Below are 27,607 nucleotides of genomic sequence, written 5' to 3' on the forward strand. Positions count from 1 at the left end.
GATTTGTCAGCGATTGTGATTAGGAGTGAATATAAGCAGGGACTCCATTGCAAGAAAGAAAATTTTCAGCCAGTTTTCTATTTAAAAAGAGGGATGGGCCAAAGGGAGTTAGCAAAAAAGATTAAAGGGTTCTACTTACAAAGTGAAAATGCAAGTTGTTTTATTAAAGGAAAACCAAATTCCCTGAAGGACTGATGGCAGTCTAGAGGAAGGAGCTTTAATGGAATAAGCATCATAGAGACAGCCCGAGAGATCCAGACATACAAAAGGTGCAGGAATGTAGGGACACAAGATATCAACAGAGGTGTTGGGCCAACCCTTTGCCCAGAATTGGTTCTGAGAGTTTCCCACACTCCTAAACCTGTAGATAGTAGAATTGTTAGAAGAAATAGTGTGGGAAAGTCCATTTCTGTGGCTGATGTGATGGCAATTTAAAAGCTTCACAGTGGAAAAACTGGCAAGAAGGACAAGAATTGGCAAAAACTGATAATGCACCTCCTCAATGTTGTGTGGAAGACGGAGACATAACTTTGAGGCTTGCTGTCAGAGGTGGTGATTCCCATTTATAAAAAGAAGGACAATATGGTGTGTTTGAATATCCACAGGATTATTATCCTCAGGCTCTTAGGGAAAGCCCATTCTGGGTTGCTGGAACAGATACTCTTACAAAGAGCTGAACTTCAGATACAGAAGAAGCATTACAGATACTCTCCGAACCGTAGAACAGTAGACATGCTCTGTGATATTTAAAGGATCATGGAAATTATGCCATTTCTATCTGCAGTTGCTTTGTGGGCTCAGAAAACGTTTCTGACAAGATAACGTGTAGTATTTTGTGGAAAGTGTTACAAGAGTATGGAGGTATAGGGCTGCTGCTGCTTTCCTATTCTTTCCCTGTATTTTCAGGGCAAAGGAATGAGTTTGCATGCTTGACATCAATATGAGCCTGTTTGTTGTGGGCATTTGAGTTCACCAGGGATTGACCTTGTTCAGTCTCCTGTATGTAATCTTCATAGATGGGCTATCAAGGCAGAAAAAAGAATATCTAGTAAGCAAGCTAAATAATGCTCCCTTGCTTTTTACAGATGATGTTTTCTTGGACTTCTCAGAGGGTGATCTCTAGCACACACTGGAAAAGACTGCAGCAGAAAGTGATGTAACTGAGTTGAGAATAAGTACCTTAACATCTTAAGTCATCTTGGGAAAGAGTGACTTGATCGTTACAGTTAATCAGCAAGCAGCAGCCCAATTGGATAAGTTTCTGGTTCATAGGATCTTCTTCATGACTGAATTTAGAAATGATATTATGATTGACTATCAAATCAGACTATGGTAGCAAAGGAGGAGCTATGTTCTTTGATGAAGCTTTCCATTTACCAATCAGTTTACATTGCCATTCTCACCTATGGTTATTAGCTCTGGACAGTGACTAAAAGAAAAAGATTGTTTGTAAAAGTGACCAAAATAAGGCTGCTTCTTCAGATTAAGAAAAGCCAGCTGAAGTGATGTAGGCATGCAGTTAGGGCTCCCCTATTGCTGAACAGATACAGCCCACTGGTAGAAGACCTGGGAAACAGTACAGAATATACTGTATATCTTGTGACAAGTGGAGCAGCCAAAGTTGCTAGTTATTGAGTGGCTTAGTCTATCCAGCATAGCATGTTACCACTACAATCTGAAGAGCAAAAGTGAAAGGAGGTACAATAGATTCTTCTAAGTTCTGTCAGAGTCCAATTTAGAATTTACATGTAGAAGGTAGCTTGGGGAAAAGTTTTAACTGGCCAAAGGTTAGAGAGGGCCAGAGCATTGTGATGACAAATAAGGATATGAATGAGTACATTAAATTTTGGCAGGTGAACATAGGAAACTTTAAATAAAAATATGCCTTTTGCTATACTTGATAATGAGCCATCATTGTCTTTTTTTCTGTCAGTGACACAAAGCTCTCATTTATCACACCAATATTATATACAGTGGATATCAAAGGTCTACACACCTTTACTGAAATTTCAGCTTTATTTTATGTAAAGACTTAAAATCACAACAAAATGGGTGGACTTATTCCATCTAACAATATTTAAGTGAAATAAAAATGCATTCTATAGGATATTCCCTAAGGTTTTCATGGTTGCATTGTTCACAGACAGAATTGATCTACAAAAGATCTACAAGATCTTATTGTTGAAAGGTACATATTAGCAGAGAAATATAAAAGAATTTCAAAGGCTTTACATGTATTATGGAAAGGTCACCATTAAGAAAGGAAAGATATATGGCACCAGCAGTGCACTGCAATAATCAGAACAGAGGAAGAAAGATGTCTAGAAGGGGAAGCGATTTAGAGACCAACAGCAATCATAAAGAACCCTCAGAAATGTGTAGCAGAAATTGACCACTTCTATATTAAAACCATTTCATGTATTTTTCACAAATCTGAGCTGCACATTAGGGTGTTGGAGGGCATTTGCCCAAAAAAAATGTCTAAGCTGCTACAAATGTTGCAACGGAACACTTTTCATCTCCTAAAATAATTTGTGTAAATGTCTTAAGGTTTGATTAGAAACAGTTACAACTTTTTGCCTTTAAATCCAATAATATCTTCTGCGCAAAGCAGATCGCCAAAGACAATTCTTCACCTAAGTAACACAGTATCTAAAGTTGGCTGTGGCAATAGCTATTAATATCAACATATTGTATTTTTGCCCATAAGCTGTTGCTCACTGCTAGAAATTTGAAATTAAAGAAGGATTTCACTGTTCCCCTGATGAATGATATTAGGTATACAGCTATCTCAACTTGGCAATGGTTTAAAAAAACAAAATGTCATAGAATAAACCACCCAGAGCCCAGTCATCATATCTAATGAAAGCCTATGGTATCACATAAAGAAGTATGTACACAGGACATACTTCCAAATATCAATGAGCCTGGATGATTCTACAAGGAAGAATTGCATTCAATTGCCAAATTCTTGAATGTTAAATAGATAGAAAACCATATTTCAAACCACTTTACCGTTGTAATCAAAGCAGAAGGTGATTGCACATTGGTATTAGTTAAACTGTGAGCATACTTGTAGCTGCGTTTAACCAAAATTACCGAAGTTCTGCAGCTTCGGCATACTTAATGGGATTCTGGCAAAAGGCTTGCTACGCTGAAATGATTCCACAGACATAATATCTTCGTTTTTAAAAGTTTCCGTAAAAATTCATAATAAAAAAGGTCATACAAAAATAGAGAAAAAACTGATATAGCAAAAAAAGGTTCTTGTTTAAAAAAGTTCTGTTTAAAACTTATAAATCTTGTTTCATTTCTTTAAATTTGCTTATACAGCTGAACCATTTCTAAACGGTCAGAAAACTGTATGCTTATCCCATTTCGATGCTGTAAATGGGTCTTTTGGTCCCTGCTAGCAATGGGACCTGTTCTAAACAACTAAAACTGACTTAATTAACACACTATATCTCAGATATATCAATAAAGGTCTATCTCATATAAACTTACAGGGGCTACACCATTGTCTATGGCTATGAAAGAAAATGATATTTTATTAACTATTCTTCTATAGGAGTCAAGCAAACACTATATAAATTTAACTTTAAGCATTTGCTTTCTAAGATTGGCTCTTACAATACTAATGTAATCAAGGCTTTGAATGTTTATTTTTCCTAAAATGAGCAGTTCATTTTTCACTTAAATATCACAAGTTACAACTTCTCATAAAAGTAAAGAAAGCTTAGATACAATTTGTATTTATGTCAATGTTTACATTACCAAAAGTTGAAATTTCAAAAAGAAGGTGTGTAGGCTTTTGTTTCCCCATAAACAGAGGCACACAGACATAGCAAAGGGCTCTAATAAGCTCCTTGATCACCATCAGAAAAAAAAAATTGTTACTGTACATTGAAAGGCAAAAATGGAGCCAAACATACAGCTGTCATTTTAAAACTTGGTGTTTCATAAGGTCACATAGTGAATGACTGCATACTTCATATTCAGTATAAACTAAGCTGAAGAAAAATACAACATGCTGTAGCATTAATGGAAATATAAAAAAAACTTTTTCAATCTCAAAATAAATAAATAATCATTTCCATTATCATGTTTGCATGATGACGAATGCCAAAGAAATATAAACTACAAAATGGCTGATTAACTTAACATTTGGTACAAAAAAAGAACACATATAATACACATAAAGACGTTTTAGGCAGTTTACAACATGGAAGCTTTGCAGAGGTTATAATAGTGGAAATCTAGCTATAGTCCCCAATGTCTGTCTTAATTGTTTTTATTGTAAAAATACTGTCCATCAGGTTATTGGCAGTAACAGCTACACTTAATAGTTCTGCCAAATTAGACAAAAGTGTACTGTTTTTTCACTCAGTTTACTTGTAAATTAACTGATGGTTTCAGTTCTACTGAAGCTCTTAAATAACAAAATCAGCCTATAATATAACATTTACTTGAATTAGTGTTGTGAAAACAGCATTTGGCTTCAGCCTGATTTTCTGCATTTTTCTAAATATTTATAGAGGGAGTTTGGATATAGTCAAGAATTGGAAGTCTTCAAGTACTATTGCCAACTACACATCTTGATAACTTATTCTGTGTATCAGTTGTTTTCTGTGCAAAGAAATATAAGTGAAAACTTTATCCATAAAGAAATTCCATCTGTGCCATTTGACCTTCAAGAAGTACCAGCTGGTATCCACCCTGCTAACTTCCTTAAAAATTGTCTCCTTTTGTATTATGACACCTCTTAGTTTTTACATGCTTAAATTATAAAGATTCTACTATTTCAGTCTTTCCTCTTAGCTATTTTGCTGCAGTCCTGTATTCAGTCTTATAGCTCTCTTCAGGGCTTTCCTCCTTGTAATAAGGAGACCACAACTGCACACATTATTATGCAGGTGACCTCACAAGTACATTATACAACTTACACTTATACCTCCATTATATTGTACTGTAAATGCCATGGTATTTAATTCAACATTCGATTCACTTTTTAAATATCTTCTGTATACTGACTGGTTGTGGATGGCAATGAGTCTCTAACACTCCACTGAGTAATTACATGTAATAATTTACTATAGTATATTTTAAACCATACATTAATTAGATTAAACTACACATGCCACATACAGTATCTGCCCAGGCCAAAATGTGTGTTCTGATCCATCTTGTGGTAGTATAAAGAAAAGAAGGTGAGAAGTGATGAAATCCAAAGTTTGATACTGCTTTCATTTGTCCAGTAACCAAAGATGCAATTTTCTTGTGTGACAAAATATTGTCCTCCCTTGTACTCAGACCAATTGATGGCTTATGTAGGGTCAACTGTTTGACTATAGTACCTCAGATAAATCATTTCTAGTATGGAGTCTGAAAGCCTCTTGTCTTCAGCGAAGGTTAGTGTACATGGTTCCAGCATCAAAAAGACAGAAGGGAACATAAGGGACTGATAATAAAATAACCAAGAAAAATATGCTGGTCACAATAAAGATTGTATTCACTTTGTTGGTGAAAATGCACCCATTTGATATTCAAAAGTTGTCAGATAATGTTTCATGGATTGATGACTCAAAAATTAAACATTATAGCCAAACACAAGATGTAATAATACATACTAGGGATCTTATAAAAATGGTTATGCAGGACTGTTGTAAAGTAAAGCATTTGGGATCCTTTATTGGATCAGTATCTGAAAAACGGCATTGCTGAAGTAATAATGAATTCTGTTCATTGAAGATAGTTCACATTGAAAGACAATGATCCAAAAAACAAAACTAAATTTGCATTGGAATGAAAAAAGAAATCTAAACTGTTTTAAAAGGCTTTAAAAGGTGTAGTGAAATTCTTTACCTAGACCTAAAAGAATGTATGAAATTTGTAGTTTCAGCTGGAAACCTCCAAGCATCGGTGAGTGGAAAGAGTTCTGCATGGCACTGAGCATAGTTGATAAGCAACTACAGGAAAATTCTGGTTGCAGGTATTGCTGCTAAAAGTTATCAGCCACTTATTAGGTTTGGTGGTTTACTTTTTTAAATAGGACATTCAATGTGACATCAGTCTTACAATAAATTAATTACCCAAAATTCTGTATTTTTTTTAGTTCACATGGGATTTTCTTTTATTTAATATTAAGTTTAGGGTAAAAAATCTAATAAAATAAATTTGAAATGTTAAAAATGCAGAAAATGGTACTTTTTCACAGCACTATAGATGACTTGTTTCTTGCCCAGCTGTGGATATTTTTGAAATATGCCACAGATCATAGCTTATTTCTGGTCAAAATTTTCTAAAGATGTATAACACTTAAATTTTCCAACATTAAACAAATGTGCTATGATAACATAGGCAATTGGTATTTGACTAAGAAATTAGTTTCAATGTAGTTTAGTGGCTATATTATTTTAGCAGAGCAAAATCTGCAAGCCACTAAAGCAGAAAAGATGTCTTGCTTCTGAAAGAATATATAACTATTGAAATCATTACAGCATCTGTAAGTTGCTCTTAAGATGCTGTAGTTGTTAATTATTCTAATGGTAACATTCAATAATAAAGTATAATTGTTTAAAAAAAACTATCAGAACTGTAGATGTGTACAATATACTCAGTATTCATACAAATCAGTTACTTTTCTTCACCCTAATTTCCAATGACAGGAGAGAAACTGCAAAATAAATCTCATAATCTTTAGAAGCAAAATTAAACTAAAATGTGTTTAATATGAAAAAGTGTGCCAATGTCCATTTTAACATTCACTGTGGTAAATATTGTGGAATGGTACCAAAAGATAGCATGAGACAGCAATGAAAAACTTAATTAAAATAAAAACAATCTCAACTTATGCAGTATATAAGTAATTTATATCAAGTGCCTTTTCTTCTTTTTATTTATTACTTTTCAAAGGTTGTAATACAGTACAAGAACTAGTAGTTACCTTCTTAAAAGCAATGGATTGCCCAATTAGTATTATATAGTATATTTGTGCTGTATTGTTTCAAAGCATAATTATCATCCCACACAATTATTCAATTGTCTATGTGCTTTCAAATAAACACACTATGCATAAATGTCTGTGTAAATTGATGTGCTGGAGTATTTTAATATTTAAAGGCATTTGCACTGAACAAAAAATGGAAACATCAATGCATACATTGGTGCCATCACCCAGAATTCTTTGGGTGGGAGTTTCACTGCCAGTGAACTCACACCTGGTGAACAGAGATATAAAATGCTGCCTTATGCTCTTTTCTGGTATATTCCATTAAAAGGGATCAGCTCTTGAATGTGAAAGACATGCATTATTTATAGTTTCTATCTCATGCTTATGAAATTCAAACAATAATAATTGTGAGTACTCTGCTATCGTGTAAGCTCCCCTACTTCAAACATAAGAAATGTTGCAATTTGGAGGTATGATCAGTGAATGGTTAAGTATTAATTAGCAAAACATGCATTTAATACATGCTCCACAACATGCCAGAATCACCAAGGTCCTTTGTTGCTATCATCAGGCACTTTAAAGTTTGATTAATGACAGAACTTTTATGTTCGCTAGCTCTTTGATTGTGGTTACTGAGTGTGTGCTGTGACCTGAGTAAGGTTTACCTTTCTATATAATTCTCAAATGCATATTAATTAAATCATCCTCTTTTTCTATACTGTGAAGTTTACTGAAATACACAGTCAAATAATCCATGGTTACGTGTTTCATAGCCATACTTATTTTAATTGTTTTTTCAAGAATTTCAGATAGTGTTCTATACAAAAGGTGACGGGTAGCTGAAAAGTTGACATTCCAGTCTCCATCGTTATAAGACACTGATTAAGATCTTTTAATCTGTCTTTACTCTAAATTTAATAATAGATATAAAGAATTGCTGCAGTTATGTACTTGCACAGGATCTCAGAACAGCATTCTGAAAAGGGAAATTTGATTTTTACTAAAATAAGAATTTAACAACATATTGGACCACATGTTTTTGAATTCCATTACTATTGAGGATTATATTTATGATTTGTGTTTAAATCCTATCACAAGCAACATTTAAAAAAAAAAAATTAAGCTACTTTTCACTTGTAACTGCACTAGCCAGAAATGCTGTGCATAATAAGTGCATAATCCTAAATATACTTGGACTATTTTAACTTTCTTTAAGTAGTATTTGATATTTATCCAGTGCAGTATTGGCCAATGTTTTTACACAGTTTTCTAATATTAAACATAATATATACGCACACTTCAATTACACTTTTATTTTTCAAAGTGTGGTTAACCACGATCGCTCAAAGGCCAAAACACAATGCTTGTAGCCTGCTTGGTATTTCTAATTGCAACTTGACTTTATTCCACATGCTGCACTCTGCAAAAGGGTCATAACAGTACATGAATTGGGTTGGAGAAAATCATCTTGACTGAAATGTGTGTATGCTTGCATGGTCACTAACAATATTAAATAACACATAAACCACTCTAATGATAGGAATACAGGCTTTGCTGGTCAGCTCTCTCGTAGCTCATAAAATACCGCTAAAGAGAGCAAAAAAATCAATGAACTCAAAAACATAATCGACATATGACAATGAACAAAATGGCAGTGAAGACTGAAATGGGTCACCAAATAGTCATAAATTATTTCCCTTATTTTCATACAGGTGTGAGATGACAGATTTATTGGTACTATTATTACTACTACATTTCTGTACTCCATGGTAATTCCAATATGCTCATTTTGGCACAAGCCATGAGTATATACATACTGTATAATAGTAGTAAAACTTGTGTACTGCAAGCTATTTCTTTGTTTTGTGGAATGGATAACATAGTTATAATGAATATACATATATGAGCAGATATATTTATAGAATAATAATGATGCACTCATGAAGTTTAAAAAAAATTGAGCAGGAGCAAGTTGACAACTAATGTGAATGTGAAAGAATTAATGCAGGATAGACAGAGACGACGAGGGTTCTGATCTCTTAAGGGACATTGGTAATTTAATCATTTGAAATAACTGTATACAGAAGATGACAATAAGAAATTCAAAGGAAATCAAAAGAAGTTATGTTTCCAGACAATAAGATAAAAGAAATGCACTTCTTAATACAAAAGAAAAGGACAGAAGCTAAGAATGAATACTTTTTAGAACAATTTGGGACAATATTATTTCTATGAATTTGTAATAATTACCATTTCTTTTTTGATATCAGTTTTTAGCAGTTTTGCTAAATATCCTGTATATATTGTTGTATGCAAAACATTGCTACCATTTGTGGTATTCTGCAAATGCTGTAAAACTGCACTAAGATAGTACAACTATCCATCCATCCATTATCCAACCCGCTATATCCTAACTACAGGGTCATGGGGGTCTGCTGGAGCCAATCCCAGCCAACACAGGGTGCAAGGCAGGAAACAAACCCCAGGTAGGGTGCCAGCCCACTGTAGGGCACACACACACCCACCCAGCACACACTAGGGACAATTTAGAATCGCCAGTGCACCTAACCTGCATGTCTTTGGACTGTGGGAGGAGACTGGAGTACCTGGAGGAAACCCACGCAGACACAGGGAGAACATGCAAACTTCACGCAGGGAGGACCCGGGAAGCGAACCCGGGTCTCCTAACTATGAGGCAGCAGCGCTACCCTCTGTGCCACCGTGCCGCCCAATAGTACAATTATTATATGTAAAACATTATTGATGTTTTCTTAAGTTTTTTCATGATTAAGATTTCTTTTTAAAGAGGTTTGATTTTTCTGGGACTCAAGTAAATGATATTGTCTATTAATGAAAACCATTTTTGCTTAAGTTGTGTGCAAACAACCAAAGGATTCCTATTAGTAAGCCAGTGAGTCAATCAGGGACATGTGATATAATATATATAAACATAGGGGGTACATTTTTGTATCATTATTCCCTGAACACAGAATGCAAAAAACTTAAGATACAGAAGATAAATAATATTTTGTTAATGACGTTTTATTGATGTTATTAATGTTTTTTTACTCATAAAACACACATAGGGGGGCTGAATAAAGGTTGAATGCAAAGCTTTAAATAAAGCAATAAAAAACAAACCCTAGCTTCCCTAGTTAATCTGGCTATGCATGTGCAATCGCTAATTATGATATAGGGTGGTTTGCCCAATCAACCACCACAGTTCACCTACAGACTCATATCTGATTTGGCCCTAACCAGGGCTTAAATGTGTGCTGTTCATCGTACAGTATAATTTAAAGTGCTATAATACCAGTCTTAATATGGATTCTCTGAAAATGTATGTATTTGTTGGGGCATGAAACATGAAGTAAAAGACAGGAAGATCTATAATCTATTCTTAAATTAGTATCATTCCAATGGCATTTAGAGGATCCTTAAACACACAGGCTGTACCTTCTGACTTTAAAATTCTGCTTATGGTTTATAAAGCCTTAAATAATCTCGCCCCATCTTATATATCGGAATGTCTGACACCTTATATTCCAAATTGTAACCTCAGCTCCTCAAAAGAGTGTCTCCTTAGAATTCCAAGAACAAAACTTAAAAGAAGTGGTGAGGCGGCCTTCTGCTGCTATGCACCTAAAATCTGGAATAGCCTGCCAATAGGAATTCGCCAGGCTGATACAGTAGAGCACTTTAAAACACTGCTGAAAACACATTACTTTAACATGGCCTTTTTATAACTTCATTTTAATCGTAATTTAACTTAATCCTGATACTCTATATGTTCAATCTCCTCAAAATAACTATTCATGGTGGCTCTAAAATCGGTACTGACCCCTACTCTCTTTTCTGTTTCTTTTTCCGGTTTCTTTGTGGTGGTGGCCAGCGCCACCACCACCTACTCAAAGCTTCATGATGCTCAAACAATGATGGACGGATTAAAAGGCAGAAGTCTACGTGACCATCATTATCATCAAGCCCTTCCGTGAGAATCCTAAATCCAAAGAGGACTGTTTCATTTATGTTACGTAGAATGCCCAGAGGGGACTGGGTGGTCTCATGGTCTGGAATCCCTACAGATTTTATTTTTTCTCCAGCCGTCTGGAGTTTTTTGTTTTTTCTGTCCCCCCTGGCCATTGAACCTTACTCTTATTCGATGTTAATGTTGATTTATTTCGTTTTATAATTGTGTCTTTCATTTTTCTATTCTTTAATATGTAAAGCACTTTGAGCTACTGTTTGTATGAAAATGTGCTATATAAATAAATGTTGTTGTTGTTGTTCTATGGGTAAAGATACGACTCAGCATTAGTTAAAACTTGTCACATTAACTTAGATTATATTTAATTACTATAATGTATTACATAATATGAGGTACATGTTCAAAATAAGTTTTGTCACATGTACTCAACAAGAGAAAAACACCTTCACACCTCTCACTTGTGAAGACTCATTGGGAAGAGAAGCCAGAGTTTTGAGCAGAGATTATTTGTAAATGAGAGTCCTTCATGGTTCACTCTCAGATAACATTCTGATTGAATGGATGAACAAAGTACATACACACAATTCCCATAGCTGAAAGTAACCTACTAATATCCAAAAATTACAAGTAATAGTGTAAGAATAGGTTTCCTGAACTGAAGATAAAAGTTAGCAAGTCTCCAACCCTGAACACACCACATAGTAACAACAGAGAAAGGCAGTCTAGGTTTTCCAAAATTGTAAGATCATAGTTCAATGTAATACTTTGACCATGAAGAAAGGACAATAAACTGGTGCAAAAGGTGTTTTGAAGGTTACTTCAATGTTAATACCACATGCTGATTAAGCAAGGTACTGATGCGGGCATAGGTAGAGAGCTCTGTCATGTTTGACTTTTATATTTTCAAGTTTTTAGTAATGTGAAACAGATAATTATGAAACTTGCATTTTGTAAAGTGTTTTCTTTAGTATTCTAAATTCAGTGTTAATGTGTGCTTATAAAATGTACCTGTATTTTTATAGTATCATTTGAAAGATGTTTACAGATAGACAATTTGTAATCCAGAGCAGATGGAACATTTTAATTACTAACAGTCTTTTAATCAGAAGCTAATCTCTGTGTTTTAGAGTCCTTAGGTGCCAAACTAATGTAGGTACTGCTCGTAAAGCAATTAGTTTGTAGCTATTACTTTTTTAGAACCCCATACAGTTTGGCATACAGTAACAAAAACAAATCAAATGTGATATTTACTGTGCAGTTCCTATTCAGTTAAAAATATTTTGAACACTCATATGCTAGTATGGCTTACAACGAACCAGAATCCTATTTGAAACAGCATCAGTTGCTAGGCAGGAACCAGCCCAAGACAAAATGCTAGTTCTTCAAAAGTCAGTGTTGCACACACACATTCACACTCACACAATTAACAGCAATCAACCAGATCTTTAAGGTTTTTGGATATGAAAAGAAACAAGAGAATAGATCCTGGGAGACCATGCAAACTGCATCAGGTTACTGCCCAGGTCAGAATGTAAGATGTACAGATGTGAGGTAGCAGTGTTAACCACCTCACCAACATGCTACAATGTGTAGTCCATTAGCTGGCTAATGCGTATTTGATGTACCCATACACACATAAAGCATAAAGCACAGTACTAAATAACTGACTGAAGATAAAAGTCAGCATATGTCAATATGTTTTACTGCATTTCCTGTGTATAATTACAGAGTTTAAATTACTTGTGACTTAGAAAAGCATGGCTTTTTTAATGTTAACTATGTTCTTCTTTCCAGAAACAATAAACAGGGAAAGTCTAGTCCTTTTAATTCAATATTAATTTGATTTTTAAGGAAATAATCAGATTTAGCAATGGCTGAAGCCAGTTTATACTGACTGGTTAGTTACGGTAATACTTAAGCTTTAGCGATACCTTGTTCTTAAAATTTGATGGGCATCGAGCTGAAAAGCACCGTTTTACAGTGTATTCCATTCTATGCCCCTTTGGCTCTTCATTTAAAAAAAGTGCTTCCTCATTTAATTGCTAATTTTTGTTTTTTTCTTTTGTTCTAGATATCTTTGATGAAAAGAATTTGTATTCTACAAAGTCTGTATTTAAAAGAATTCCTATTTCAGGTAATGTGTTCCTTTTTCAGAATTATTCCATGAAAAACTATCAAGGGCTTACTATTTTTAAATTTCCTAAGTTGCTCACTCTAAGCTATTTTAGTTGCATCTGTCCAATGAATTATGGGAGGTCACTCTATTATTACATAACATATTAAAATTATTTTCAAAAACTGTTGCTTGTATATCTGGGGATTCATGGTTTACATATTTAAATATTTACATGTTCCTTTATTTTATTATGTTATTGGATTCATTACTTTTGCTTTTGTGCTACCCAATGTTATCCATAGATGTCACAACTTCTAAATCTACCTTCTTATTGTAAATCACAAACAGCATTCATCTTAAGTGATGCCACTTATGACTTTACTCCAATTACATGTTCTCTTATCTGTACCTTCTTTTCCATTCTCTTTAATGAATGTGAACTAAATTCATATGTAGCTTCCCATATTGACCTGCATGTAATACTGTAGTGAGTTGGTGTGTGTCCATGGACCTTAATTATTATTATTATTTTTAACATCATACACCAGTACTAATAAAAATTAACTGAGATTGAGTATAAATGAGGTGTGTTTAGTTTTCTCTTACTTTTATGTCACAGTTGTTCATGAAATTTACTTGATTTTTATTTAACATGGAGTAGTCCAAGTATACAAAATGATACCACAATGCTTTTTGGAAAATATTCAAGTTAACAAAAAGTTAAAATAGAAATTGAAATGTGCTGATAGGATTTATTTAAATCCACACATTTTAGAATATAGTTTAAAAAAATTGGTCTTAGCATTCTTTTTAAAAAAAATCACAAAATTTAGAGTTTATTTAAAGAGGACAAATTGCTTAAAGCACTGACTCTAAACATATTTCATTATTTTATTCTTGTATGCTCCGTATTTGACTGGCCTGCAACAGTGTGGCATGAATTAAACTGTTAGTATTTTGGCTGACTTGACTAACTTGCAACTAAACTCAGTAAATGTGGTCGGCAGTGTCACTCTGTTATCACTGCACTGCATTTAATGACTTTGAACATCCCAAGGTGTTTGCTCTCCTATCATGACTGAAGTGCCAATGCCCTGCTGACAAGCTTAATGCATTTAATGTTTTTTTTTTTTTTTTTTGATTTTAAAAGATATGCTTCACTTTAAAATGCAATTTCATGTGGCAAATTAATATATACCATGACTGAGAAAAAATAACTTTGATTTGAAAATACCAAACTTATACCACACTTATTATGTTCTGTTATTTTCTTCTTTCTATGAAGAGTAACATATTATGTAACAATTAGATATTAAAGGAGATGGGATATAGAGTAGTTTATTTCAGTGAATTGAATTAACTATGTTTTAATTCATTATTCAGTGCTAAGCAATGGTGAAGGGTGTAGGCTTAATGAGTAAGGTTATTGTTTTACACCCCAAACGTATTGATTCTTTAAATACAAAAAAAAAAACCCCATATGTCAAATGCTGCATTATCTATGAGTAGCAGATACATTACATTACACTCTTGGCAGTGGTTGTAAATCTTTATAAATTACTTGGATTTCTGAATTTTTATTTTATTCAGCGGACAAAGAGAAGGGTCCTTTTTTAATAGTTAATGTCAGTTATCATATTTATTGCAATTAATACTTCTTCCGAAATTGCACAGAATCCTTAAAATTGTTATTAATTTTACAATAAATCATTATAATAATAGGACTAGAAAAGGTAAAAGTGCACTCACTGAAAAGTTTTACTGATTATGCATAAGTTATTGCTTTGGCTAAAAATGGTGCTGACACAAAGACGTATGTGCTTTACTTCTTTCATACTTTAAGTATTGCCATTTTGCCACCATAACACAGGTATAGCAAAGGACAGTGTAGGCAGTATATAGTAGTGGTTAAAGCTTTGACTTCAAACCCTGAAATTACGGGTTCAAATCCTTCTATTGACATTTTGTGACCATAAGCATGTCACTAAAAAACAAAAAAAATGTAAAAGAAATTGTACCTCAAATTTTGTGAGTTGCTTTGGATAATGTCATTAACCAAATAAATGTAAAAATGGAATATATTTGAATATAAAAAGCTATGTGATTTATGTGTTTCAACAATGGTGAGTGGAATCTTAGAGTGTTCTTTTCCATCGGCTTTTATAATCAAATGATTCACATGACCAGATATTTATTGGCTTTACTGTGTACATGTTGATGGTATAACTTTTTTGTCATAAGTGAATTGGCACTTTATATGCTGTCAGTGTATTGGGGTTATCTCCCACAAGCCAGTGCACGCACTGATACAGCACATAAAACCTCTCCAGCGAAAAACGATTTGAAAGGAGAAGTGATACTATTTTTCATCTGTTAGAAAATTAACATTGCAATTGCAAACAAAACAAAATTTATTGTTAAATTATTATTTTGACAATAAGAATCAGTGTGTATATTAGTAAGGGCATGTGTTAGCAAACAAGTCGGAGAAATACAAGAAAACACATTGAAAAAAGGTTTGAGGGGGCACCACTAACTTGAGTGTATTTAAACCTAAAATTACTCATTTTGTAGTAATAAAAACAATAAGACCTTATTGTGGACCGTCACTAATATAAAATCCATAGATTTCAGCATAGAATTCATTCAAAATGGCATAGTCCTTTATTGAATATACTTATAATACTGTATCCATAAGTGTTGACAACAAAATGATTTTCAGGATAAATATGATATATTTAGGAACTGAATGTTTTGCTGATATTGTAAGTTTCATTTTCTATTCAGGTTTTAATAACAAATTACTTAATGTTGTACATATAGAGATTTTAAACTAACATTAATACGTATTAGAAAATAGAACATAAACAGACAATTGTGCATGTTATGTATTGTTCTTCATATGTATTAAATAAATATATATTTTTTATATTTCTGCTTATTGTTTGATAAATAAATCATAGGCAGCAATAAATGGGAATAGTAATGCCACCTGAAAGGGATAATTTATTATTACAAATATGAAAAGAAATTAGTAATTTGTTTGTTGATCAAACTTTGGCAACGTGATAAAAAGTGCTTTTACACTGATAAATATGGTCTGTACTGGTTTGACATCTGTTCTGTTGTGGATTTTGTATATTCTACAAGTTTTCAGCTCAGATTACACCTGCAGTCTGGGTTTCCTCCCACAGTCAAAATGCATACTAAAAGCTCAGATGGTTACATTCAATTTCAACCATTTTCTTCCATGTGTGCTTGACTGGATCAACTTGCTTTCCGTATAGAGCTTGACCACAATCAGAATTTGATAGAATATTCCTACCATGAGTCTAGCCCAATGTGATTTCCAGATGTGACTTCTGCAGGATTTCTTGTACATATTCAGTGAAAAGTAGCTACGGATTTTTATCTTCATGCATTAGTATGTCAATTAATCAGGGTTGCTTTGTTTTGTATCTAAAAGCAGGTTTTTGGCATGCTTGAGTTTTGATGAGAACAGATAGAAACTTCCATAAAAACATATGTTTGCAGTATGAGTCTAATTTTTGATAAGATGACACACTGCTCAGACAAGTATTTTTTTGGTAAACTGCCTGTCTATGCTAGATTATGTCTTAATCTTTAAAATATACAAGATTGCAAATCATCATTTTAACAAATATACTGTATGAAATTTTAAGACAATAATCAACCTGGAACATCAATGTGAATACAAAAACGCAAAACTTCCTTATAGAAATATCATCCATAAAAAGAGTCTAGGAATGCCTTAACAAAATCAGCACCTTTTAAAATGCACTGTAAGTAGCATTATTGAGTGGATGATCAGTGCTTTCTGTGCATTCATACTTGTATTATTCTATGCATTCCATATTATTTCCATATTGGATTTTGGTTGGCTGCTACTTAGTTTTACATAACTGAATTTTACAAAAGAAATTCTTATGTTTATTACTTTGCTCAGTTTTTCAGGTTTAAATATTTCATACTTTAGGCACAGCATTAGTATTGTTTCAAAGTTAATGTATACTGTAAGTAGATGTCAGTTTATATTGTGGTGGAGAGAAGGTCCCATGTTTTCTTTGTTTTTTCAAGTGTTTAATTTGTTTGCTTATTTTTCTGTCCCAGAGGTCATATCTATGTGTCTGAGATTGTGTTATACATTGTACAAACATCTTGTTCAGGATGTATTCATATGACTTTATGAAATTAATACAATGTTTTACCCCATAATTGTAGGGTGGTTCAGACTGTGGCTTACATGCTGTTCAACTAACACAATTTGCACCAGCTTGGATCCTAACAAGAACACAAAAATGAGCATGTAACTCTGCTGTTAGCATCACTCCACAGGCTTTTGGTTAGTTCTCCTATAGATTTTAAAATTCTATTAAGTACCTATGAAGCGTTAAACAGTCCATTGGCACGCTATGTACAAGATCTCCTTATTGTAGATCACTGGATGCCGGTTACCTTTAAAAAAAAAAACAGCTGAAGATGTACTTATTTAGTCTTGTTTTATTTTCATTTGGACGATCTTATAATGCTGAAGGTTTGTTTATTGCAAAGATGAGATTCATCAGTTATTCTGTGTGTCTAGATGCAGCTCTAATAAAGAAGAGAAAAGCTCAGTCTGAAACCCACATGAGCAGCACAGTTATATCATCTCTTCTGACTGTTAAAGAAGACACAGATCCAGGATGCTAAATTGCAACCGTTTGGCAGTGCTACTTCCATGGTAAGTCCTTTGGGAGAATGCCAGCAACAAGGGCAGCATCTGGATCCAGTCTCCACCATCAATCAAAAGACTGCAAGGATGAAGTTCACACCACCCCAATGTAACTACTTATCTACTAAACATAAACTGTGATACCAAGAGGTTTACTTACAAACTGGTATTTTACTTGGAGATTCTTTTTACCAAAGCAATATGAAGCCAAAATGAAGTGTATTTAAGTGAACTGCTCTTTGTAAAATGCATGAAATTATTTTATAAAAGTAATTGTTTTAAATAATGGTACAAGTAATAAAGTTTGATTTGTCCTGAAATTAATCCAGACTAATTAGAATCAGAGCAGTCTTTCTTTCTTTCTTATTTGTGAATACTTCATTAGACCTATTACTTTCTGTTGTTGGACCTACATTTTGAAACTATACATCTTAACATATACAATAAACAGCTATATATTTTCATAGCTGGTTCATATTAGTAATGTACCAAAAAGCACATGCTACTATTATTATATCAGTATTACAATCTGCCTGCATGCTCCTTTTGTTAACTTAGTCCATACAGTATGTAAATATGAATGCAGTATGTCAGTTAAAATGCTTATTGTTGAGTTTTTTGTCAATATGAATGACATTATTCCAAAAATATATATTTTTTTTATTGTATGAATGATCTGTTAACATGTGTATAACGAAACATAAAACAAACTGTTTTACTAGCTAACCACATGAACAACAGTTAGGACAGACACAGAGAAGCATGCCACATTTCAACATCACCATGCCACGCAAATGAGGAGCAGACAGAAGAAGAAATGAACATACGGTAGAAACCGGCGATTACGAAGGTTTGACAGCGATCACCTGTAAATTCATTTGGACACCTAACGGAAGAAAACAAAACAGGAAAAGAGAGAAAACAAGAAAGCAGAAATATGATATTAGAACAGAGCAATACTGAAAGTAAACTTTGAAACCACTGCAGACACCACCATGACGTCCCTGTAATGAACTCAACAACAGTGTTTCAGAACAGTGCTTGGCCTCCTCACTGATTGGAATTGAAGAAGGAAAGAGTGTTATTCTTGACCTAGAGCTTTATTTAGTGATTCCCCAAATAAATCTAAAGGTGCAGAATTATCATTTTTGTGAACATACTTTTAGTAGGTTTGGGCATGATTAATCTCAAAGGTTCAGTCTGCGAACAACGGGGTCCGAAGAATCCATTAGGGCATCTGAAGGAGGAAAAGGGGAAAAATTAAAGAAAAAATGAAGGCAGATAAAGAATAAATCCGTGATCAGAAAGCAAAATGGACACTTCAGTTACTATTAGAAAAGGGCAATTGTGTATTAAGTGCAGTTTTGCTAATATTTGATTTCAAAACATCAATAATCAATTCACATGAGACACATATCATGTGTTAAGATTTTAAATATGTGCTTATACTTTAATAAAATTGGATTATTTAGTTAAAGTGAATAATTAATATTTAGTTTTCTTAGACACAAATGCCATTTATTTACATTATCACCAAAAAGAAAAAGGGGTCTTCAGTTTTATTTGGCCTGATAAACAACAGTTCATTTTTCTGTTGTTCACTTTCTCTCATTCATAGAAAAACAGTTTACCAGTGTGATTAAAACACACAAAATACTTCACCTAAAATAAATTATAAGTCTATATTCAACACATGATTCATATTCTCTCAAATATGAACTGAAAAGAAATTACATGGTTAATTTAGGAGTAAAAAATAGAAAAAGAAAAAAGTGACATCCAGATAAACAACAATTATTGTGATTTTCCATGCCAGTCAGGAAATTCATGAGTTAAGTTTTGCAGTCTAACAGTTAAAGGTATTTCATTTCAATACTTAACCATCATTTAATATATAATTGATTTGTGTTATTAATTCAATGAAAATTATGACCTGTCATGAATAAAACTGAAGTTATAATACCAATAAAATGACTCTTTTTAAAAATGTATGATTTATGTAAGAATCATGTTTATTATAGTTAATTGAATCTAAATTTGCTGCTAAATCTCATGTGTAGTGGAAATAAAAACTATTATACCGTATATCATACCGTATATACAAACATATATATCTATATATATAGAGCCCAGAGTTTTTTTCTTAACTGTATGAAGATCATGATATGAAGCTGGATTTGTACAGTTTTCCAGGTACTTTCCACATACAAATAATTTAACAGCTGGCATAGGCACATGCCTAATTTTAACATTTGAGACTACTATAAGTTGTTTGTTTGTTTAACAGTTGACTTATTTGTAATATTTGGCAGCACATGCAGTTGAATATTGTATGAAACCAAAACATAAAGATGCATTTTTTTGAAAACAGAGTAAAACAATTAGCTAAATCTTAGTTACTTATGTTTTTATCCTTAACAAAAATTTTACTTTTGAATCACACACATATGATTACAATAGACCAACACACAACCACCAAATACAAAAACTGTCTGATGTACACATCCTAAGGAAAGTACAGCTAGGAGAAAGCGACAAGATGACTTAATGTAGCTGTCAGGTAAAGGACTGATTACTTTGTGAAAACAGATCTTCCAAAACATCACGCTTTACATAGTATTCTTGTTATAACCTATAACTGTGAGATTTGCTCACTCTAGACTTCTTATATGCAGAACAACTAAACTCAATGAATATATGAAAACATTAAACAGCTGATCTTTACGTACAAAGACAATATAGGTAGTTAACTGTCAGTCCAAAGATATGCAGGTTAGGTGGATTAGTTATACTAAATTGGTCCTAGAGTGTGTGGTTGGAGTTTGTGTGTGTGTGTGTGTGTGTGTTTGCCCTGCAATGGACTGGCACCCTGTCCAGGGTTTGTTCCTGCCTTGTTTTCTATGCTAGGCGGGATAGGCTCCAGTAGCTCGCACAATGCAGTTCAGGACTGAGGTGGTTAGAAAATGACTGACTGATATGGCAAAAATAAGCAAACAATAAAAAAGTGGAATTTGGAAAAGTAAATAAATGCTGTCAACTTCTACCAAATAACATTTAAAGATTGTACTTGAGAATTTTGCAGGAGTGGAAACAATCAATTTCTACACTAAGTGGTATTGTGGTACCAAAATAGGTGTAAATAACTAATAAATCATTAGGCATCAGCTTGAACTTCAAGCTAAATACCAGGCTAACATTGAGAGTGCCTCTGGTTCCTGCAGAAGAAAGATCATTGATGATCATGTGTTTGGTAGTTTCATAAGACTGTAAAGCTCATGGGTTTGACAGATTATCAAGGCATAACCAAAAATCATCTTTCAAATTTAGCTTACAGTGTGAAAGATGCTCCACAATGTCTCTAAGTACTTCTGCTTAGCATCAAAGCACATAAAGTCACCTCTTGCCACAATCAAGATTTACCTTTTAGTACAAATTTATTCTAGATATGAAATGAAAAAAAAGTCTTTGTCGTTACAAAATGAGTGTTTTATGTTTCTTGTGCTTTGGACATATTAATCAAAAGTAGGGTTACTTTTCTGTAATGCAAGGTGTCACCTTTAACATTAAAGAACCTCATTCTAACTGAAGACTATAGTATATTGAGAATTATGGTTTTGGGCTACTTCACAGTTTAAGCTAATTACTGCATGTAGTGAAGAATGTGAGGCCATCTGTCCAAATCTGAAGCAGAACTAAAAATGAAGCTTGGAACAGAACAATGATGCAGAAGATTTTCAACAGCACAATTCAAAAGAGTTTTAGAATGGAAAAGTTAAGGCTGGAATACTAATGAAATGCTGCCTAAAGTAACGCAGGGAGGAGTCATGGGCAAGATTTCCTCTAAATTAATGTACAACATTTCTTTTGTATTTTAAAAATATTATCAGTGAACACTTAACACGCTTTCCAGCAGAGGATGGTTTGGAAATCCATTTATCCCTTTGGACGATAGTCTTAACTCTTTCTATGGAGGATACATTATGGAAGCTGGCTAAGACTATGGACTAGTTTTGACATTTCTTTACTTAATAAAAATATAAATAAATAATAAAAAAATAAAAGCGAAAGCAAAATACCTTATTGTCACTAAGATTCCTCTGAAAACGTTCCTCACATTTCTATCAACATAGCTACATAAAAGTGACGTTTCATACATGACTGTTATTAAACAAAAGTACAGAAATATTATGGATGGCCATACTCCATTGCTTGTGGTACTTTCTCAAATTTAACCATGGTTGGATAGGTTGGCATAGGATGCTCATCTTTCACATTTGTAATAAATACCTGTATATATTTTATGGTACGATGCAGTTTAAGATGCATCAAAAAGTCAGGTTAACAAATTCTTTATTTGTGTTGGGCATCTAGCCCAACCAAACCTAGTATTGTATAAAGTTACAAATAAGAAATTTTAGAATACAGAACCAGGCATGTGCCTTTGCCTTTAAAATGTATTTAGTTTTAGGGTTTTTTTTTTTTTTGCCATGTGCTCCATCATTCGAAAAAATATAAAGCACAGACATTAAATTTATTTCTGTACGAAAACCTCTGATAGATATATAATTGTTTGTAAGATTTTAAATCCATTTGCTAAAAATACAAACTTCATGGACACCATGGTTATGATGGCATTACAAGAATCCAAGTCAAGGAAAAAATTCTGAGCTCTAGATATGTATACATTTGGGTTGGTTGGTGTGGTGAAGCTTTGATATGAATGTAATAATAGTTCGGCAATTCACTATATTTTAATATTTTTATATAAACTGAACAGCTATACATGTTTTGCTATATTAACAGAATGAACATATCATCATGTATTAATGTGTAAGTAGAATGTAATACAAGTTTTAGGATAAGGATATTTTGCTTTGTACTTAGCACTACTGTAGAAAACTAAACAGAGAAGAGAATTACAAAATGAATAACTGATTCTTTCAAGTGTTCTGTTAAGTTCTGTTTTAAACCCACTGTTTCAATTTCTCTGTTACTCTAAGTAGGATAAAGTTGGCATTGGAAATGTTTAGTTAGGAAGTAAATATTTATAAAACTGATTGAAAAACATAACATGTTTATACTCTTGTGAACTGAGGTTTTTATATTTATACTTATATTTCAATTTCATATTTAAGCTTGATGTGTTAAATGGCAAACATTCGTCTATTTTATACTGTTTAAATATCCATTCTTTTTTAAAACATTAATTTAATGGAATATAACAACAAATGCCATTAAGCAATACTAGTATTATGTGAATTCTTTAAAATATGAATAACTTTGGAACAAAACATATCATTCTATGTCAGATTAAATATTTTTTAACACTTTGAAGTGTTACATGCATCATTTCAAAGCTTACATTTATTGTAACGTATTTCAGTTCACTTAGTAATTGGAAGAACCGTCTCGAAATTCAAGATGGCTGTCTGCTGACTTTTTACCATTTTGGATATGCATATGATACCTTAGCCATACACTCATCAAGGCCACGAGCTCACCCACTTTCACTTTCATTATATTTTTAGTGCTACTACATAATAACATTTTATTTAAAATTTGTGCATGCATATACTGTCTCTTAATTACATCACATCATTTTCATGTCATGCAGTTTCATACACTTTGTTTACTTTAGTCAAGTTTAAATTGACTGAACATAGTGTGATTAAATGAATATACAATAAAATGACACAAACTCAAGCCAAACTTTAGCATACATTTTGCATTTTTAAAGATCATGCAATGTCATTAAAATATTTGTAAATGTCCTTTCCCTGGCATAAAAAATTGAATGCAGTTAATTATGAATTGTACTTAAGCATAGTTATTAATTATCAACTACATGTGCTCACAGAATGGAATACAGAGATATTTGGTATTAAGTAATTTATCTTATAAGTTACATCATGTAATTCACGAGCAGATTATTAAAATTCTGCAATTTACATATTTACTTGACTCAAGCACACTGCATGTATTTTAACATATAATATACCTTGCAAGACTAATAGTAAAAAGTGTTGTTTGACATTTGCATTAAAAACATAAAGAAGATAATCCTGTAACAGTTAAAATGTTTTAATAGTACAGGTGATACAGTGGTTAGCACTGCCAGTTCACAGCATTCATGGCCTGGCCACGTCTATGTGAAGTTTATACATCCTCCTCTTTCCTCTGCATATTTTGCACATGTACCTTAAAGTTTGTTCTCATTCCAAAATTATGCATATTAGGTTAATTGAAATGCCTTAATAACACTGACATTAATGTAAGGGAGACAATCTAGTGATTGACTGGCATCCTGTTTAGGAAAGACTCCTTCATCATGCCTGATGCTCCCAGAAAGACTTACACAGTCCATTTTAGAAAACATAAAGGTCAGTATTTTTTTTTTCTAAAATGGAAAACAACAGCAGAAATCTTGAAATGCTACCAGCTATAATTTTCATTAACTGAAACAGTTTATTGCAGTATACTGGTTGACATTGCCCGAGTTGGTTTCTGTATAAATATTTATCTGGGCACCCTTGTTTTCCTCTAATACCTCCAAAGATGTACAGGATAGGTTAACTAGCAACTAGAAATTGCATCTAGTGTGAATGAGTGTCTGGGATACAGTATGTGTGAATTCTGTGCTAAACCTGCACTTTACACAGGGGTAGTTCCTGCCTTGCACCCTGTGCTGTCAGTATAGGCTGTGATTTCCCACAAGCCTGAGATCAATTAAGAGGGATGGAAAATGTTGCATTATGTTATTACACCATTATCATTTTTCTTTTCTTTTTGCCAAATCATTCTGAGTTGACAAAAGTTTGTTTTTAATTCCAAATTATGCATTTCATTTACTTTTTTGGTAAACACATGGGGTTAAACAAACATTTTATTCATATGCCATTTCCTACTCATTTCTGTCATTGTTGCTTATGCATTTTTGAGTCTTCTTAAATTATGTTTTTTTTTCCACAGATTCATTGGTGTAGTACTGGGATAAAGTTACAGTGTTTACATTTTAGTTCTCTCTTCTGTCTCTCATTATTACAAATAATTTTCTTGTTTTGATATACCTATATATATATATATATATATTTTTTTTTTTTTTGCACTTTTTGTGTATGATCTTTTTAAGCTAACATTTATTAAAATAATATTCAACTAAGTAGGCCATATCTTAAATGCTTTAACTTTCTTTGTTTATAATATATTTACTAGGTAAACAGATCATCGTGTCTCTAAAGCAACACAAGTAATAGCAATATTTTTTCATATTCTACATTTTACAGGTGTTTCTCCATCTCAAAATGTCTGCTGTTGGAATGTCTTAAGTCTTTTTCTGCCATCAGTTTCTCTTTCTTCATCTTTATATTAGAAACGGGAAGGTATAAAAATGCATTTTTTTGTATTGTGCGTTAGATGGACTGGTCATTTACTATGAGCATCCCTTCTTTTTCTTTTGCATTTCTAAGAGAAATCCCATTTTCCAGTCAATGGGATATTGCATTACCCATGATCAAAATATCTCCTTTGCTGCATAGGTGTTTTATTTGATTTAAAGGCATACTATGTTTATCTATTATTAGAATTCAGCTGTCTGAAATAAAATTTAATCACTAAATGTCCTGGCATCTTCCATGACAACATTGGTCAATTTGACCTAGACATACTACCCTCTTCATTGCTGTTGTTTTGAGTGTTAATATTATTTTTAACATATACAGTGGATATCAAAAATCTACAACACCTTTGTTGAAACTTCAGTGTATGTTGATATAAAGACTGCAATCAAGAAAATCACATCAGATCTTGAAACAAACAAAATTAAAGTGAAAATCAAATTGATGATTGATAAAAAAAATATTTAAAAAGTCCTAGATGCATAAATGTACACATAATGTGAGTCATAACTGTACTGTGTTCAGATTTAACCTTTGACGTTTCATTACACGTGCAAAAGTAAATTGCCTTCACCAGGCATCAGGTAAAGAGATTCTGATTAACTCTAACTAACACAGGCTTTTCCTGTAGTGGAGGATTTCCGTCAAGTGTTCTTATATACATAATTCAGACTTAAAACATAGTCCACAATATGCTAATAAAAATTCTATGAGACATTATTGTACAAACAACAGGTCAGGAGAGAGACATAAATGAATTTGGAAAGCATTAATTACATTAGAGTACACTGTTCACTTCACCATTTAAATACCACTAAAAGAACAGCAAAGATCAGCACAGCCCTTAAAAACTGATGACCAGGATAGAAGTTCATCAATCAGGCTACATCAAGAAGCAGTAACTAGTCACTCCCTCCATACTATAGTTATTTTGCATATTCTTCCTCCTAAAGGTGTTTCTCATAAACAGAAGCCCATGTATGCAGCGTATTTTGCAGGAAGACACATGAAGTCTCCCTAAACTATACAGTAAAAATATCTTATGGTTAAATGAGACCAAAATATGCATTTCTGATCTTAATACCAAAAGATATGTTTGGCTTTAAAAAAATCATGCTATAAAGCTGTTCTACTTCAAAAAGGACAAGGGTTATAGTAAGAACAGAAAAGAAAACAAATACTTCCATCTTTCAAGATATTTTGAAGCAAAACCTAAAGCTATCTGCAAGAAAGCTGAATTTAAATGAGAAATGCACCCTTCAACATGAAAACAATATGAAGCACGCAACTTAGTCATCTAAAAGAAGCCTTAAAAAGAGAAAAATCAATGCCCTGGAATAACCAGATCAGCCCCTAGACCACCATCCTATAGATAATCTGTGGACTCACCTAAAGTCAGCTGTCCACAGGAGATCCAATCACAAATTGAATGTGCTTGAACTCTTCTGCAAAGAAGAGTGGGATAAAATTACAAATTTCATGTGTTTCAAGTTGATAGAAGCCTATCTATTCAAAAAGACAATGCTGGAATCAAAAGAAAAATGGGCTTCCATCAAACATAAATTAAAAAGTATGCACATTTAGGAAATTTAGGCATTGGTATTTTAAAGTTGTTTTTTTTTTCTAAAAATAAATAATTCCATTTTTCACTAATATCTTGTTGGTTGGTAGGTCTTATTAAAGGGGAGAAAATGGTATGACATAGTTTGTCTTGATTTGAGCCTTTAAATCAACAAATGGAAATAAGGATGTGTAGACTTTTAATAACAACCGTAGAGCTGTGGTTCCCTATGGGGAAAATGTATATATGATTTGTATAATCCAGAAAATGTCCATTTCAAGCAAATGTAACAAAACTTAAGTTTACATGCTCCTAACATTTCCTGACAATAGAATGATTTCTAGCTCATCATCCAAATGTACAGCATTTTCATATAACAAGAATTAAAATTCAGCAGTAAAAATAAAGACTGTAGCCTATATTCAAAATCTTCTTTTTCATTTTTATTTATGTTCTTTTTATTTTTTGCAGAAGATAATTCTGAAAAAAATTCTATAAAGCTGTGACATTTAGCATGGACATGACAAAGTACACAAGAATATAAGAAAATAAGTAAAAGTTTCATGTTAAAATTTAAATTTGAAACAGAAGCTGACATTCTTACAAGTTATGCTCCCGTAGTGATGAGTCATGTTTTGCTTGAAAGCCAGCATAACAATAATAAAATTTGGAAGGTTGTTAATTCTGTCTATCATAGGAAACAGAGTGCAGGTAATTTAAAAATGGCAATGATAAATATTCCAAACATAAAAGGTTACAATTATACCTACAGCCTAAATTTCTTCAATTTCTCCTGAAACACTGTCAGAGCCCTACCTCTCCATTTCTAATTCTAGAACACTCTTTTAAGCTTTCATTACCCCTCTA

General features: G+C 32.9%; 1 protein-coding gene across 4 annotated transcripts in view; it reads right to left on the reverse strand.

The window, feature by feature from the left end:
• Nucleotides 1-27,607, reverse strand: part of LOC120541981 (pro-neuregulin-2, membrane-bound isoform-like) — a 664,098-nt gene that overhangs the window by 55,829 nt on the left and 580,662 nt on the right. For 3 of the 4 annotated variants that reach the window (XM_039774031.1, XM_039774029.1, XM_039774032.1), the window contains one exon: nucleotides 18,613-18,671. In XM_039774031.1, coding sequence (XP_039629965.1) covers nucleotides 18,613-18,671 — 59 coding nt within the window. The remainder of the gene's footprint in view (nucleotides 1-18,612; nucleotides 18,672-27,607) is intronic. The other variant, XM_039774030.1, reaches the window with a different exon arrangement.

The sequence above is a fragment of the Polypterus senegalus genome, chromosome 13, assembly GCF_016835505.1.
Source record: "Polypterus senegalus isolate Bchr_013 chromosome 13, ASM1683550v1, whole genome shotgun sequence".
Lineage (NCBI taxonomy): Eukaryota > Metazoa > Chordata > Cladistia > Polypteriformes > Polypteridae > Polypterus > Polypterus senegalus.